The 15,472-nt window shown below is 52.3% G+C and overlaps 1 protein-coding gene across 5 annotated transcripts in view; it reads left to right on the top strand.

Annotated features, from left to right (window-relative positions):
- The window catches only part of scaper (S-phase cyclin A-associated protein in the ER), a 104,030-nt gene that overhangs the window by 86,884 nt on the left and 1,674 nt on the right, over window positions 1-15,472 (top strand). For all 5 annotated transcript variants that reach the window (XM_035395717.1, XM_035395712.1, XM_035395714.1 and 2 more), the window contains 3 exons: window positions 1,959-2,196; window positions 4,126-4,275; window positions 11,779-11,970. In XM_035395717.1, the coding sequence (XP_035251608.1) occupies window positions 1,959-2,196; window positions 4,126-4,275; window positions 11,779-11,970 (580 nt within the window). The remainder of the gene's footprint in view (window positions 1-1,958; window positions 2,197-4,125; window positions 4,276-11,778; window positions 11,971-15,472) is intronic.

The raw sequence follows: 15,472 nt of genomic DNA, 5'->3' as shown, positions 1-15,472 counted from the left end.
GGTATTAGCAGATGCTTTCACCCAGAGAAACTTATTATGCAAACAGAAGTCTGAAGAATTGGAGTTGGGCAGTCACAGCTTTGCTTTCCTGTTGGGAAAGAATGCAGGGGAAAGACTCTTCTCCCTCCCCATCGAGCCTGTGAGCACGATGGGGAAAATGAAATGAAAGGGTGTTGTTAGGCCTCAGATTGGCTGAGTCTTTTTTAGTGGCAGTAGAGCAGATGAGACTTACAGAGCTGTACTGGCAGGTGCCCTTATTGAGTTAATGGCGGACGGCCATTCTCTGCAGGCCCAGGGCAGCCAGACCTGAGGGACTCCACTCTGTAAGAAGGGCTTGTGAGGCAGCACAACAGCACGGACCTTTCGTCCGCCTCTGTTAGAAAATAAGAGAAAGGGTAGAGTAGAAGGCTCCAGGCTTTGTTTGCCTCCACGCCGTGTACAGCGGGCATCCCATGATACTCCTGCCTGGTTCTCGTCGAAAGGCTGTGCCAAACTGCCGGAGGCCCCCACATGGACCCTCGTACCAAAACGCGCTCATCTCCAGCCACGTCTCCAACCGTGCGGCATCGTCTGCCCCCCCGTCGCCTCCGGGGGTCTTAATGGGAGCCGGCCCGTTTGGGCCGCCAGAACGCCGTGTGAGAAACGCATTGATTTCGGGGAGGGGGCGGTGTGGGGTGAGGGGGCCTTTTCCGTCCGGTGTGATTTACCCTGCCCGAGGCCGGGGGACATCCAAACCCCCTCACGACGGGCCCGTCCCGGAGCCGCTTTTCTGGGGGGGCGGGCGGCATGACTGGCACAATCTCACGCACAATCAAAGCCTCCTCTTGTGAGAGGTTTTTGGCACACGCCTTCCTACCTGTTCCTGGCATCCGGCGGTGAAAGGGATACCTCCGCGTGGCCTCGCCCATAGGCTCTTGGACACGGTGGTAGAAGGAGACCTTTCAGTTTTACAATGAAGGTGTTTGCTAAAGCTTTAAAAAGCCTGAGTTGCCGTATCAAGTGTTTCAGTAGCTTACTCCAGACAGAGACCGATTCAGTAATTAGCTAGAGTAATTGTGTTTGTTCAGATCTCCCACTTTTTACACAGCACATCAGGGAATAAAAGCATCTTAGCTGGCCTGGCTTGTTGAACCCGGTCTGCGCTAATGTTCTCTCCCAGAATGCCGAGGGTCTTTGCGCCGAGCTTCCGGCTGTTCTGACCTCGACCTGTGAAACTGCAGTGGGGGTTTTGGCCCTTTGTGCTTTCCCTGGTCGTACGGGCAGAGCTCTTTGCGTGACCCTGGTTCGCTTCATCAGCCCGTGAGCGTATCGCGGTCCTGCCTGCCGTCAGAACCGTACCCTGGCCCCCGTTCTCCTGATCCGCCCCCGCTGTGCTGTTTTAAGTCCCGGGATGGGGACCCTAATGGAGCGCGCCGGGACGCGGAGCGCCTCTCCAGCGGCGAGCTGGCTCTGCGGTGGACGCGGCGCTGCTGGCTGTCAGGACGAGTCGCGGCCCCGCTTTGCTAGTCCTGCCCTGCTCCCGTTTCAGCTTTAGAACTGATGGGGGGCAGGGGGCGGGGGCGGGGGGAGGGGGAGGACACTGTTTCTAAACCTTGGGAAAGTGCACCTTGCGCTGGGCCCGGAGGGGCGGAGGCCGGCTCAGTCGGTGTTCATTACACAGCTCTGTCATGTTTAAAGGATCCGGCGTGTTTTATGCCTTGTAGTGATTGAGTTTTCACACCCTCCCCCTGATTTGAAGTGAAAAATGACCCTTCCCCTTTTTTCGCTTGGCAGCTGTGAAGTCCTTTGGACTGACAGCCTATTTTACCCCTTGGCATTTTCCCCCCCTCTCCCACTACTAACGCTCTGCTTCAGAAGTCACGGCCTGCAAGCTGAAAAGAGGGACGTTTCGCTGCGTTTTCTGTGGCGTAAAATACGGAAACCGTCGCCTGACGCCGCCATTGTGTGCCTCTCTCCAGAGCTCCCAGCGTCTTCGACAACAAGCGGCAGGATCCCACGGGGCTGACGGCCCTCCTGCGGTCCACCGACCTGGTGGGCGTGCTGCACACGCTCTACTGCATCCTCCTGCACGGCTCCGCCCCCGAGCCCGCCTCCGCCGGCCCCCAGGAGGGCTACCCGCCCGCCGTCATCCAGGTGGCCCTGCAGGGCGTGCGCTTCCTCAACAGCTTCGCCCTGCTGGACCTGACGGCCTTCCAGGTACGGCGCGGCGCGCGGGTTATTTACGCTCCTCGTTGTGCTGGGGGGGGGGCGTACGCGGCTTTCAGCTTCACAAACTGTCCGGTTATACCGCTGGATTTTTACTGAACCGATTCAGGCTTTATGTCTTGTACGCGGGGTGGCGGTGCACCAACTGGGAATTCAATTCATTTCAGTTTTGTTTGTGTAAAACTTCATACAGAGACTGTCCCAAGGTTATTCTGCTTTCGGGTTATTTTAATAATGTAAAATAGTATTAAATGTTAGGAGCTGCTTTGCCTCTGAGACTGTTAGCTACGGTCTCGTGGCATGCAGGGATCCTGCAGGTCGGCGCAGGTTTCTGTACTGCCATCACAGTGTTATGTAGCGCACTTCCTCCAGCCTGACATTCCCTACTGGGAGGAGCGTAAAACGCTCTGTTCTGTGGGCAACCTCTGACCGTCTCACTAACAGGGGTCCCCCCCCTCCCCCCGAAACCACAACACCACACTCAAACGACCCCTTCGCAAAGTGGTCGGGGGGGGGGGGGCAGCTCCACAGCTGCCATTAGGAAAGGACATTTCCTGCGGGGAACAAAGCTGACCCCGCTACGCTAACGCGCGCGCCCTCTGACCCGCGGTGATCCGTTACGGTGAGGCGGAGCGGGGAGGGGTCACCGCGCGAGAGGACGCGTCCGATTAGCGGAGGAGCCGCGGTCGCCGTCGCGGGCCTCGGAGAGGAAGAGGAGGGCAACCGGCCCTAAATCAGCGACCGGCAAAGCAGCCCGCAAGGGAGCGTTCCTCAGCATAACTCACTGTTTAATGTGCTGCACTGATCGCACCGGGACCCCTCTCTCTCTCTCTCTCTGTCTCTGTGTCTCTCGCTCTCTCTCTCTCTCTCTCTCTCTCTCTCCTCGCTCTCTCTCTCTCTATTCAAAACAGCTGGTGGTCAAAGTTGTTTGGTGCAGGAATTTTTACGAACGTTCTAAATGACGGGTGTTTTTTCTGTAATGGCCTCCTGGTTCGCATTACCGTGCTCCGCTTTCTTCCCTGGCTTGCCGTCGAACATCGCTCGTTACTCCAGGGGCCGAGACGTCCTGCCCGCGGAACAAAACCAAAATTAGACCGCATTTAAAAGCCGGAGAGGGGGGGGCATTGCAGAGAGTATTTTCCTGAGGAGTCTGCCTGTTCTTCAGGTGGGCCCAAATGCACAGGCGGTGCGTGATGTCGTATGGGGCTGGTACGTTCAGCTCTGCTGCAGAGGCCTGCCTCCCTCACCAGGAATGTCACTGCGAACAGTAACATGGGCACAAAACTCTAGGCTCGGATCAAATTGTATCTTCAAACAGTTCCCCAGGAGTTGTGTTTTCGAGACATCAAAACTGACAAATGAGAATGGGCCTGGCCTATTAGAGGAGGGCCTTGTCCCGAACTTGGTGGTTGGACGCATACAGATCAGAGAACTCTACATGTAGATGGGATGTACAGCAGGATTTGGGATCCTTAGGTAGACCCCCCCGAACCTCCAAATCTTCTGTTCCTGTGGTCTATAATGTTTTGTCATGCTGCCCAGTTAATAAATGCTGTCTGTATGTAACCCAGATAGAAGCTTTTTTGCAGTGGATAGAGGGGGTTGGTTCTTCTGGCAGTCATGGTGGACCCTGCAGCTCTTTGTCTGCAGTACTGACTATGCAGTTCACCAGCAGTGCCCTGCTTAACCCTCCCTACTGGCCACTCTGGTTTATCCTGAACTGTTAAAGATTTATTTAAGCTGGTGTTTCGTTATTTTCTTTTGTTATGTCTTTCTTTACTTGGATGCCAAAACAATCGGTTATCACCCCACAGAAGAGGTGAACAGTGGGTGCCCGTATAGACGTTTGTTTGGGTTGTTTGGGTTGTGCCGGTGGCGATGGCGTCTGCCCCGGGACTGACCCGTCTCTGTGGTGTCCAGTCGGTCCTAGGTGCGGAGGGTCTCTCCCTGGCCTTCCGGCACATCGTGGGCTCCCTGCTGTGGTACTGCTCCCAGCGTCCCAGCGAGGACCTGTTGCACGAGGTCATCGTCTGCGTGGGGTACTTCACCGTCAACCACCCCGACAACCAGGTAACCGCCACCCTCCGCATCCGGTGCCCTGCCTTTTAAAACAGACATGTTTCAGCCCGTGAGCTTAAAAACAGAGGTACGTAGAATTCTAGAGAGTCGAAAGACTTTTACTAATTTATAAATTACCAGTGCTCTGTTTTTCTATATGGCATAGGCATATGATTCAGAATTGTTTGTGTGCTGTCATTATATAATGCCATTTCACATTTTAAATGGTTTGGTAAAATGTTTGTCTTTTTACAAATCTTCACGTTAATATATTCAGCATGGATCTTTTATAAATGTAATCGTGGTGCAGTGTCTTAACCTGCAATCTAGTAGGTCAAGGGTCCCTAAACTGGAATTCGGGGACCCCTGGGGGGCCTCATTCTTCCTCTTTATGCAATATTTTGTTTACGTTTCTGTATTTCCTATCTCTGACAATATCTGGCATATTTTAGACTTCCTGATACAATCATGAACAGAGAACTAAAGAATGTTTGTTGATGAGAACCAGTCGTATAGTCTGTCAGTGTACCTACTGTCTAGAGATCATTATAAATGACATTTTTTTCATATTTTTTTATTACATATTTGAGAATATATTCAAATACTGATTTAAAAAAAATACTCCCACTTTTTAGAAGGCTGTTCTAGCAGTGAGTGATTTATCCGTTTGTCTAATTGTTACACTGTCCTTTGCCAGCTGAGTGCTGGATGTCCGTGCTGCTGTGCTGCTCGTTGGGCAGTGTCTTTTTCTTTCGAGCGCTTAAACAAAAGCCAGGACGGGAGCGCCTGGTGAATATTTCAGACGGCTTGGCAGGGTTAAACGGCGGGCGCTCTGCGATGGCGGCCTTGGCACCGCCGCCCCGCGCGCCACGGTTGGCCGTGCTTCAGTTAAGGGAAGCCGCTCCCCGCGGTGCCAGCGCCGGAGCGCCCAGGGAAATCTGCGCTGAGAGCGAAAACGCCCTCCAGAGATTCGCTGGCCTCGCCGCGGCATACGGGCGGATTACAGATCCTAATTCATTTCTTTCTTTTTAAACGCGGTCTTAATTTAAGGACCTGTTCCTTTTTTTCGGTTCACCCCCCCCCCCCCCTGCTGCCGCTGTCCAATTTAATTATTCTGATGTGTGTAATTAGCATGTGCTGGCCGTTGTGGGGTTCATTTGCATATTATATTGGATAATTGAATGAGGGCTGATGATTGGATTAGGAAGGGAGGGGGAGGCCGGAGGTGGACAGATGATTCAGCTTTGTTCTCGCGCGGTAAAGTTAGCTGGAACGACCGAGCTGGGAGCCGGGAGCCGGCTCCTGCATATTCATTCAGTCCCCAGCCGCCACTTTGCTAATTTAAAAAGCGCGTTGCGGCTGAGCTTCACACTGGTGCCTCAGCTTCAGCTTCAGAGCGAGCCGCGGCGCTGCTGCTTCAGCCGGCCCTGTCCGAGCTCCGAGCTCCCCTCAGCAGAGACGACCCAGACGGGCTGGCAGGTGAGAGAAACAGACGGAGAACACGCCGGAAGATAAGAAATGGCGCGCTTCCCGTTTTTCCTGAAGGGTCGTCTCTCGCCAGCGCGCGAGTTGACGAGGGGAGGCTTGAGAAGCAGGCGAGGAGGTTCCAAACGCAGGTTTTTTGGGCGAGTTTCTGGACCTTCTCGGAAACGCCCGCGCGACCGGCCGTGTCCTCCAAGACAAAAATGTACACAAAGCAGAAGTCCTTTAATCCGCTGGATTGTCGGAGTGAAGAGAGCTGTTTGGAGCATCGCGTCCATCCTGTCTGGTTTGTGGCCGCGTGCGTTTCAGAGCAAGAGCTCCGCTTTTCACTTCCTGCATTAATGCTGCAGTCAGCCATTATTATTTAAAAAAAACAGTATGGTGTCGGGAACATTGTGACATTTATTAAATTCATCATTTAAAGTTGAGGAAAACGCTCATGTGTTTAGACTGAATAACAGCACTCTGGAGCTCTTCGTTTCAGTTAATGTGATGGCTGTTTATACAATGGCGAATAAAAAATGCAACTAGTGACAATTGAATAAGTCATAAGAACATATTCAACTTTGAAAAGTCACTCATTTTTAATGATTAATCATTTTGTAGTAAGTTTTTTTTATTTTTAATCTTACATTTTCCTTTACCCACTAGAACACGATCCTGAGCAGTGTTGAGTTTCTGGAATTCAATTTTTTCACCGCCCCCCCCCCCCCGTCCCCTTCCCGTATGGGCTTTAAGGAGGATAAATGTTTAGAGGGGGATATTCGGAACAGCTTTAGCGTTTCACATGCTAATGTAAGCAGCGGTGGCGGAGGAAGGCATGTCTGACCCGGGGCCAGGCCCGTGACACAGGCGCTGATCCAGGGCCGGCGGCCCCGCTCTGTTTATGTGTGTGCGCAAGAAACAACGCAGAGCATTAAAGAACAGACCGGGGCTTTGAAGCCCCGCCACCATCCGGAATGATCTACGCCCCGCGCTCCCGCCTCCCGGAGTATGAATAATTCACCCCCGCAGCACAAAGCCCCTCGCAGAGGGTCGCTTACGCACGCCGTTCCTCCCCAAAAACAGAAAAAACGGCCCAGTTCACCTGCATGTCGTAATCCACCGTCTAGATGTGCAGGGGATGAAATAAGGAGAAATAATAGTAATTCTCAGACTAAATATTATTGCTACTAGACTTTCGCTAATGAGTGAGTCATTTTCGGCTGGTGAATTTCCCCGCTTTATAAAAATTTACTTCTGTTTTTTAATGAATCTGCTGAAATCAGTCAGTCATCACGTTTCTTAACGCGCAGACGCCTGGCTCTGCTGGGTTTTTAAGGGAAGGCAGCTGACTGAGCCTGACTGAATGAGATCTGCTGAGTGAAAGCCTCACGCTTCTGATAGCTCCTCAGTGGAAACGGCAGCACTTCATGACAGGCCTGGCTCCTTTTCAAGCCTGCTCCTGATCCTTTGGACTATTATAACTGTTACAGACAGCGCGTACACGTGAAAACACACATGCAGACTTGCATAGATACACACTCACAAACACACACACGCACATATGCACACACACACAGACGGCAGCCTCTGTGTGACACAGAATGGCCTCTCAGGTGCCACGCTGGACCCCCCCACCCACCCCCTCGCACCTCACACCTCACACCACCTTCCTAACACTAATCTCAGCTGCCTCCTCCGTGTCTCTAAAAGGGCGTGTCCACCCTGCAGCGCTAGCCCGGCGACGGGGCTTCTAAACCCTGTCAAACTGACGGAGAGCGCCTCCTTTAGCAGTCCCGCTCCGCCCGGATCCTGGAGCCCTCATCGGCCGCCTGCCGAGCGCGGGCCGGCCCGGTTCAGCTCCTCGCTACTCTTACCCCGCGGCGGGAAGCGGGTCTCTTCAGCGCGCGAACAATGGCGTTTGAGGAGCCGCCGTGGCTGTCGAGCAGCGGGTGGGTGGGGGGGGGGGGGGGGGGGGGGCGGCAAGGGTATGCGGGCGACTGCAGGCGCTCTCCCGTGTCTGATTTATTGGCTCGCTGATTGGCGGGCCCTGGGTTTGGGGGGAACGGGTGCTTTAAATGCCCTCTGTTTGCCGCCCGTAAGGCATTCAGTACGGAAGGGGATAATAGCTCGGTTAGCATTTTTTGGCGCGGGGTAATGGCGGCTTTCCGGAATATTCCCGACAGATTATCTGCGATCGGATCGGAGACGGCGATGGCCCGAGGCCCCTCGGTAAATCAGCAGGTCCGCGGCGGGCTGGCAGGCGCCGCGCTCGCGTCCTTTTGAGCCGGCTGATTTACTCCTTCGCCCTTTGTCAAGGAAGCCTTTTTCAAATTATCCCCCTTTTCTGTTCCAGCGAAATGTTTGGGCGATTGTGCAAGCTGCCGTCGGGTTGTCTGCCGAGGGCGGGGTTAGGAGCCAGGGGGGTGGGGGTGGGGGGGAATCCGGTGACCTTTCCCGTGGGTGGCACAGGCTGTTAAGATGAGCCCTTTCGGCAGTGAGGGCCCTCGTCGTCCCCGGGTCGGCCTCTGATGTGGTTTCCCCTCTCTTATCAGTAACTCGACCGGTCCTACTTTATGGTAATACAAATGTTTAGAGAAGAGAGAGGCTGGATCTGTTTTGTATTTCCAGCCCGGGGACGGGCTCTAAAATTTGTGGCTCCGTTTGAAGGGCGACGCGCCCACGTCCCGTGAGCAGGGGCGCGGAGGGCGTCTAGACGCGCGGGGTAACTGGAACAGGGCTCGTAACTGTTTGAAGATTTGTTTTATTTATTTATTTTATTTTCTTCGTAAAGGTTGATTTATTTTTTGTTGCTCTTCCTCCTGACCTGGGGCTGGTGGGGGAGTTCAGCTTGTGGACACAGGTCTGCCGTATCGGTGCATGTCCAAGTCCAAGCCTAAACCCCTAAGGTCTCACAGAAACTTGCACTCTGTTCAGCAGGTCATAGGTTCAAATCCCATATCTCTAAAGCTGTAAATTAGCCTGGATAAGGGCATCTGTTTTTAAAATGAGTAAAGGAATGCAACGTCTTCTGTTTCACACAATGGGCTTGCTGCTCTCTGCTCTTCATTGCCTTTTTCAATTATGATTATAAAGTATGTTATAGTTATTTTACATAGGCTATTTCTACTTGATAGTCATTTGTACTCACGGCGCACACTGACATGTGCACACACACACACACACACACACACACTCCTGTGAGCACGCACACACACTCACTCACACACACACACACACACGCACACACCCGTGTGTGTGAGCACGCACACACACATTCACTCACACACACACACACACACACACACACACCCGTGAGCACACACACACACATTCACAATCTCACACACACACACACACACACACACACAGATACACAGATTTATGTCTCGAGCCTTTTCATCCCCTTGCGTTAGCGTCGCGGTCAGCAGAAGTCAGCCGTCCCGCCGAAGGCCGTCGGCCGGCCCCGTTTTTAACGGGGTTTCACCTGGCCCAGTTTGCGTCTCACATCGCTGAGTTTACGCGCGGGGGCGGGCCGGGACCAGCAGCCGCGCGAGACGGACAGGACGCGGGAGCTCGGTCGCGCGGGCGCGGCCTGATTCGCGGGCTCAGACGGCCCCGCCGCTGGCTTTATTACCCCAGGGCCCGAGCAGATACCCCTGTTTACGAGGCGAGGCTCTGAGCGCTGCTCATCCCCGCTCGGAAGGGCCGAGCGCAGAAGAGTTCTTTCCCTGTGACCCGTAGCGTTTGAAGGCGGCGTTTCTTCCCCCCTAGCTGCCAGACCTCCTTGTTTTACGGCCCCCTGGCCGAGCGCACTTGAGGACGGACGATGTTTGGAAGTTTTTGAAAGGTGGAGAATTATGGGATTGCCGTGTGATTGTGGGACGAAACCACCCCCCCCCCCACGCACAACGCACACATCCGCCGTCCTAAGCCTCGCTACTTCTGAGTGCTTACCTTTATCGAACCTTTTCCCAGAACCCCCCACCCCAGACCCCCTCCACACAGGGGGGCCATATTTCACCTTATTACGGATTAGAATGTTTGACGTTCGGCTGGAAGATGAATTTTCTTTAGAGTCCTATTTCGCGAATTTATGAAATGCCCATGCCAGCCTCGCCCAGATTGATCCAGAATGCCCTGGAGACATTACACCAATTGAAATCTTCCTCCTTAAGCACATCTTAATCCTCCTCTGCCTCAGTGCTGTAAGCAACAAACAACTGACCTCAACCTTTTCCTTTTTTTTGAGAACAACTAGATCCCGGGATTAATTCTTTGAGACAAGGAATTTGGTGAGCTGGTGGACCCAGTACACTTCCCCCATGAATACATCATTAATTGAGATTAGTGAGAAGTGTGATTTTTCATGTTTTTTTTTTTTTTTTTTGGAATGTATGTTCTTTGAATGTTGCGGTTAAGCTTAGCGTGCTCACTGCAAACGGGCGTAAATAATGGGCTTGATGGCAGGGGGATCGGCCGGTGCGTGCGTTCCCCCCCCCACCCCCCCGAAGAGGAGGAAGAAGTGAGTCGAGAAGAGGAAGAGAAACAGAGACTGATCGGTGGTAAACATCTTAAAAAGCAGCCTTAATTTGATACGGCGTCGTCTGAGATGCCTTTGAACGCTGCTGTAGAACTCCGGGCCAGAGAGGCCTCACCTTGAAACCATACAAAGAAAGAAGGGAAAAAAAGCCCATGAATTATAGGTTTGTTTATCGTGCTCTTAAAACCCTAAAGTGCATTATTAAACAGAGAATGCCCTGGAAGAGTATTGTTAAAAGTGTTTTTAAAATCTTGTAAATCCTGGGTAATTTATGTCATTGTGGTCGCTGAGCCTCTCCCTGCCGTTCTGGTTCTGGTTTGGAGGCCTGAGCTCAGTACCTGTGAAAGGCGTGTGTGTGTGTGTCTGTGTGTCTGTGTGTGTGTGTGTGTGTGTGTTTTTCTCCTCGCTACGATTTACTGTCCTGACCCCCCGGGGACTTTCCCGGCCCCTCCCAGGCCGGCCCTGACCTGCCCCGGGCTCCGATGAGAGAGAGGAAAAGCCAACGGCGGGGCAAACGTCAGTCATCCTGTCTCTGCCCCCCCCCCCCCCACTTCTGCCTCTCCCCTTTAATCAGACTAGGCCGGGAGTGATCTGATTTTAATATTGGGTAGCTGGATATGATGGCACGGTTGAAAGGCCTGGGCAGGTGGAGGGGGGGTGGGGTGGGGGAGGGGGTCGTCTGTGTGAGGATTCCATTAACAGTATTGCCTCATCTCATAGAGTGACCGTCAGACAATCCAAGCAGCACCCAGCCACCAGCCCTCTCACTCTTCCTCTCTGTCTCACTCTCACTCTCTCTCACTCTTCCTCACTCTCTCTCACTCTTTCTCTCTCCCCCTCGCTCTTTCTCACTCTTCCTCTCTCTCACTCACACTCTCTCTCACTCTTTCTCTCCTCCTATTTTTTATTTCCAAATGGCTGTGCTGCCTTAATTGGATACTGTCAGATATACAGTGTAAACATTTTTAGTTTGAATTTTTTTTTTTACTTCAGTTACTTTTGTCTTAGTTATTTCTGCTATTGTTTTCCTTTTCAGAGGTAATTGAGTGATGTGTGTTGGCGTGGACGGTTTGATAAAATGAGGAAATAAAGGAATCAAAGAGCGTTAACCTGTGTGTAAAATCAGCCTGACCGTGTCAGTGGAGCACGAGCAGCTGAGGATGAGGGCTTTACTGAGACATCGTGAACCTCTGATCCCAACACCGCTCCTGTCAGCCTCACTCTTTCCGGGCGCTCACCACCATTCCTTTTATTGAATTTCACAATTTGCTAATAGGAGCTCCAGCCTGTAGTTACGGGGAACTTAAAAGGGGGGTTAAAAAAGCACAGTTGAGCAGTAATTGCGTTTTATGGCGTGTAATTGTCAGGTGGGCGGTTGTGACCTCTGTTTCTCCTCTGGAGCGGCGTGTCTGTGTGTTGTTTTTGCGGTGCGGTTTTACGCGGGGCGGGAGCGCGGGGGCGGTGTGATTCATGGGGAGCCGGCTGAGCGCGCTCGCTGTGTGTTCCAGGTGATGGTGCAGTCTGGCCGCCAGCCCAGCGTGCTGCAGAAACTGTGTCAGCTGCCGTTCCAGTACTTCAGCCACCCGCGGCTCATCCGCGTGCTCTTCCCCACGCTCATCTGCGCCTGCCACAGCAACCCCCAGAACAAGGTCATCCTGCAGCAGGAGATGAGCTGCGTGCTGCTGGCCACCTTCATACAGGTACGGTCTGCCTGCATGCAGATACAGTGCACCTTCACACAGGTACGGTCCCCCTGCGTGCAGATACAGTGCACCTTCATACAGGTACGGTCCGCCTGCATGCAGATACAGTGCACCTTCACACAGGTACGGTCCGCCTGCGTGCAGATACAGTGCACCTTCATACAGGTACGGTCCGCCTGCATGCAGATACAGTGCACCTTCATACAGGTATAGTACACCTGCATGCAGATACAGTGCACCTTCATACAGGTATGGTCCGCCTGCATGCAGATACAGTGCACCTTCATACAGGTACGGTCCGCCTGCGTGCAGATACAGTGCACCTTCATACAGGTACGGTCCTCCTGCGTGCAGGTACAGTACACCTTCATACAGGTACGGTCTGCCTGCATGCAGATACAGTGCACCTTCATACAGGTACGGTCCGCCTGTGTGCAGATACAGTGCACCTTCATACAGGTACGGTCCTCCTGCGTGCAGATACAGTGCACCTTCATACAGTTACGGTCCGCCTGCGTGCAGATACAGTGCACCTTCATACAGGTACGGTTTACCTGCGTGCAGATACAGTGCACCTTCATACAGGTACGGTCCGCCTGCATGCAGATACAGTGCACCTTCATACAGGTACGGTCCGCCTGCGTGCAGATACAGTGCACCTTCATACAGGTACGGTCCTCCTGCGTGCAGGTACAGTACACCTTCATACAGGTACGGTCTGCCTGCATGCAGATACAGTGCACCTTCATACAGGTACGGTTTACCTGCGTGCAGATACAGTGCACCTTCATACAGGTACGGTTTGCCTGCGTGCAGGTACAGTGCACCTTCATACAGGTACGGTCTGCCTGCATGCAGATACAGTGCACCTTCATACAGGTACGGTTTACCTGCGTGCAGATACAGTGCACCTTCATACAGGTACGGTCCGCCTGCACACAGATACAGTGCACCTTCATACAGGTACGGTCTGCCTGCATGCAGATACAGTGCACCTTCATACAGGTACGGTCCGCCTGCGTGCAGGTACAGTACACCTTCATACAGGTACGGTCCGCCTGCATGCAGATACAGTGCACCTTCATACAGGTACGGTCCTCCTGCGTGCAGATACAGTGCACCTTCATACAGGTACGGTCCGCCTGCACACAGATACAGTGCACCTTCATACAGGTACGGTCTGCCTGCACGCAGATACAGTGCACCTTCCTACAGGTACGGTCCGCCTGCACACAGATACAGTGCACCTTCATACAGGTACGGTCCGCCTGCGTGCAGATACAGTGCACCTTCATACAGGTACGGTCCGCCTGCATGCAGATACAGTACACCTTCATACAGGTACGGTCCGCCTGCATGCAGATACAGTACACCTTCCTACAGGTACGGTCCGCCTGCGTGCAGATACAGTGCACCTTCATACAGTTACGGTCCGCCTGCATGCAGATACAGTGCACCTTCACACAGGTACGGTCCGCCTGCGTGCAGATACAGTGCACCTTCATACAGGTACGGTCCGCCTGCGTGCAGATACAGTGCACCTTCATACAGGTGCGGTCCTCCTGCGTGCAGGTGCAGTACACCTTCATACAGATACGGTTTACCTGTAGGCAGATACAGTGCACCTTCCGACAGGTATGGTCCACCTGCGTGCTGGTACAGTGCACCTTCATACAGGTACGGTCCGCCTGCATGCAGATAGAGTGCACCTTCATACAGGTACGGTCCTCCTGCGTGCAGGTACAGTACACCTTCATACAGATACGGTTTACCTGTAGGCAGATACAGTGCACCTTCCGACAGGTATGGTCCACCTGCGTGCTGGTACAGTGCACCTGCATGCAGATACATTGCACCTTCATACAGATACAGTCCACCTGCATGCAGAGACAGTGCACCTTCACACAGCTATAGTCCACCTGCACGCAGATACAGTACACCTTCACACAGGTACGGTTTACCTACACAAAAATACAGTGCAGCTTCATAAAGGTATGATCAACCTTCATACATGTAAGATTTGCCTACACAGTAGTATGAAGCACCTTCATGTAATTGCCATCCACCCTCACCACTACGGTGTGCAGGTAGGTAGCCTATATACCTTTGGATCTCCTTCATACAAGTACAGTTTACCTTCACAGGTATGGTCCATCTTTATACAGGTATGGTTTGCCATCACAGGTACCCTTCACCTTTACATATATATGATCTACATTTATACAGGTATGGTCCACCATCAAACAGGTAAAGTCTATTTTTAAATACAGTCCACGTACAGTATGTACACAGGTATGATCCACCTACATATATTATTGTATGATATGTCTACTGTGCACCTTCAAACAAGTGCAGTTCACAAACCTGAACCTACCGCTCCTCATTCTGCCCCTCAATAACCCTGCTACACCTGTCCAAAGGCTGAGTGAAATCTTCATGTCCAGGTCTTTAGGGAGTGAAGACAGATTTCCACTTTGTATCTGTATCAGTAAATGCAGAAGGGAAGGAGGTGCGGCCGTGCCGCGAGAATATCTTCTGCTCAGGATTTTAAAATTTTTTTTATCATTTTGTGTTCACTCCCGCTTCCCCGGGTTGGAAGGGTGGGCATTATGGATGGCTGTCTCGGACATTTCTACTAAATTTACCTGCCACTGCTTGAGCCTCCAGTAAACAGGTTTCCTCCTTCATCTTCCCTGACTGTCTCCCCTCTCGCCTGCCCTGCTACCTAGTATTTATCTTGAGATTAGTTTAACTATAAAATGGAGGGACGGTTGTCGTTTCCTTCAAACAGTGGGAAGACGTATGGTTTTCTGCTGTTTCTCTTTGCCCGATCATTTATCGGAGACCGAGTCGGGAAACAAAAGGCCTTTCTGTTGGCATCGTGCGCCTTCCGTCAGAACAAGACATCGTCGCCGGGCGTCTTTCTCTCTAAAATAACATCTAAGCAAAAAAAAGTTAGCAGAGGAGTGAAAATTGTTTCTCTCCAACCGCGGTTTAACGAAGCTGGTTTGGCCCGTGCTCAGTCTTGAATAAGGAGTGCTCTTTGTGTCGGTTTCATGTGACAGCAGCCTGCATATCAATTAAACCCAACCTCTCCACCGCGCCTTAAGGGCTATTGACGCAGGCCTATCTTTAATCTGTGTAATTTTAGATTAGCTGTGATTAAATTGTTGCCTTTACCAAACAAAGGTAAATCTGTTGCAGTGTGCCGGTTTTGAAGTGTTTAAAAGGAACATCCGAAACAAGCCATAGGTCGAATTTGACATGGGGACCGCAAGCGCGGCAAACATACTCGGTAGTAAAGTCTTATGTGGAGGTACTGTGCGCAACTCTGTTTGGAAGAGCCAGAAGTAAGATGGTTTCAAAAAGGGAAGGGAAAAGTCGCTCCACATCGGATGCCAGTTGTGTTCCCTGACAATTTGTTGAACACAGTTGGCAACCTCAGTGGGATGCGATCATGTAATTAGAGCACCTGATGGAGACGGTGAATGGTGTGCTG

Source organism: Anguilla anguilla, chromosome 16 (assembly GCF_013347855.1).
Source record: "Anguilla anguilla isolate fAngAng1 chromosome 16, fAngAng1.pri, whole genome shotgun sequence".
NCBI lineage: Eukaryota > Metazoa > Chordata > Actinopteri > Anguilliformes > Anguillidae > Anguilla > Anguilla anguilla.
The sequence above is the reverse complement of the archived record's forward strand: the minus strand, read 5'-3'. Positions and strand labels throughout refer to the sequence as shown.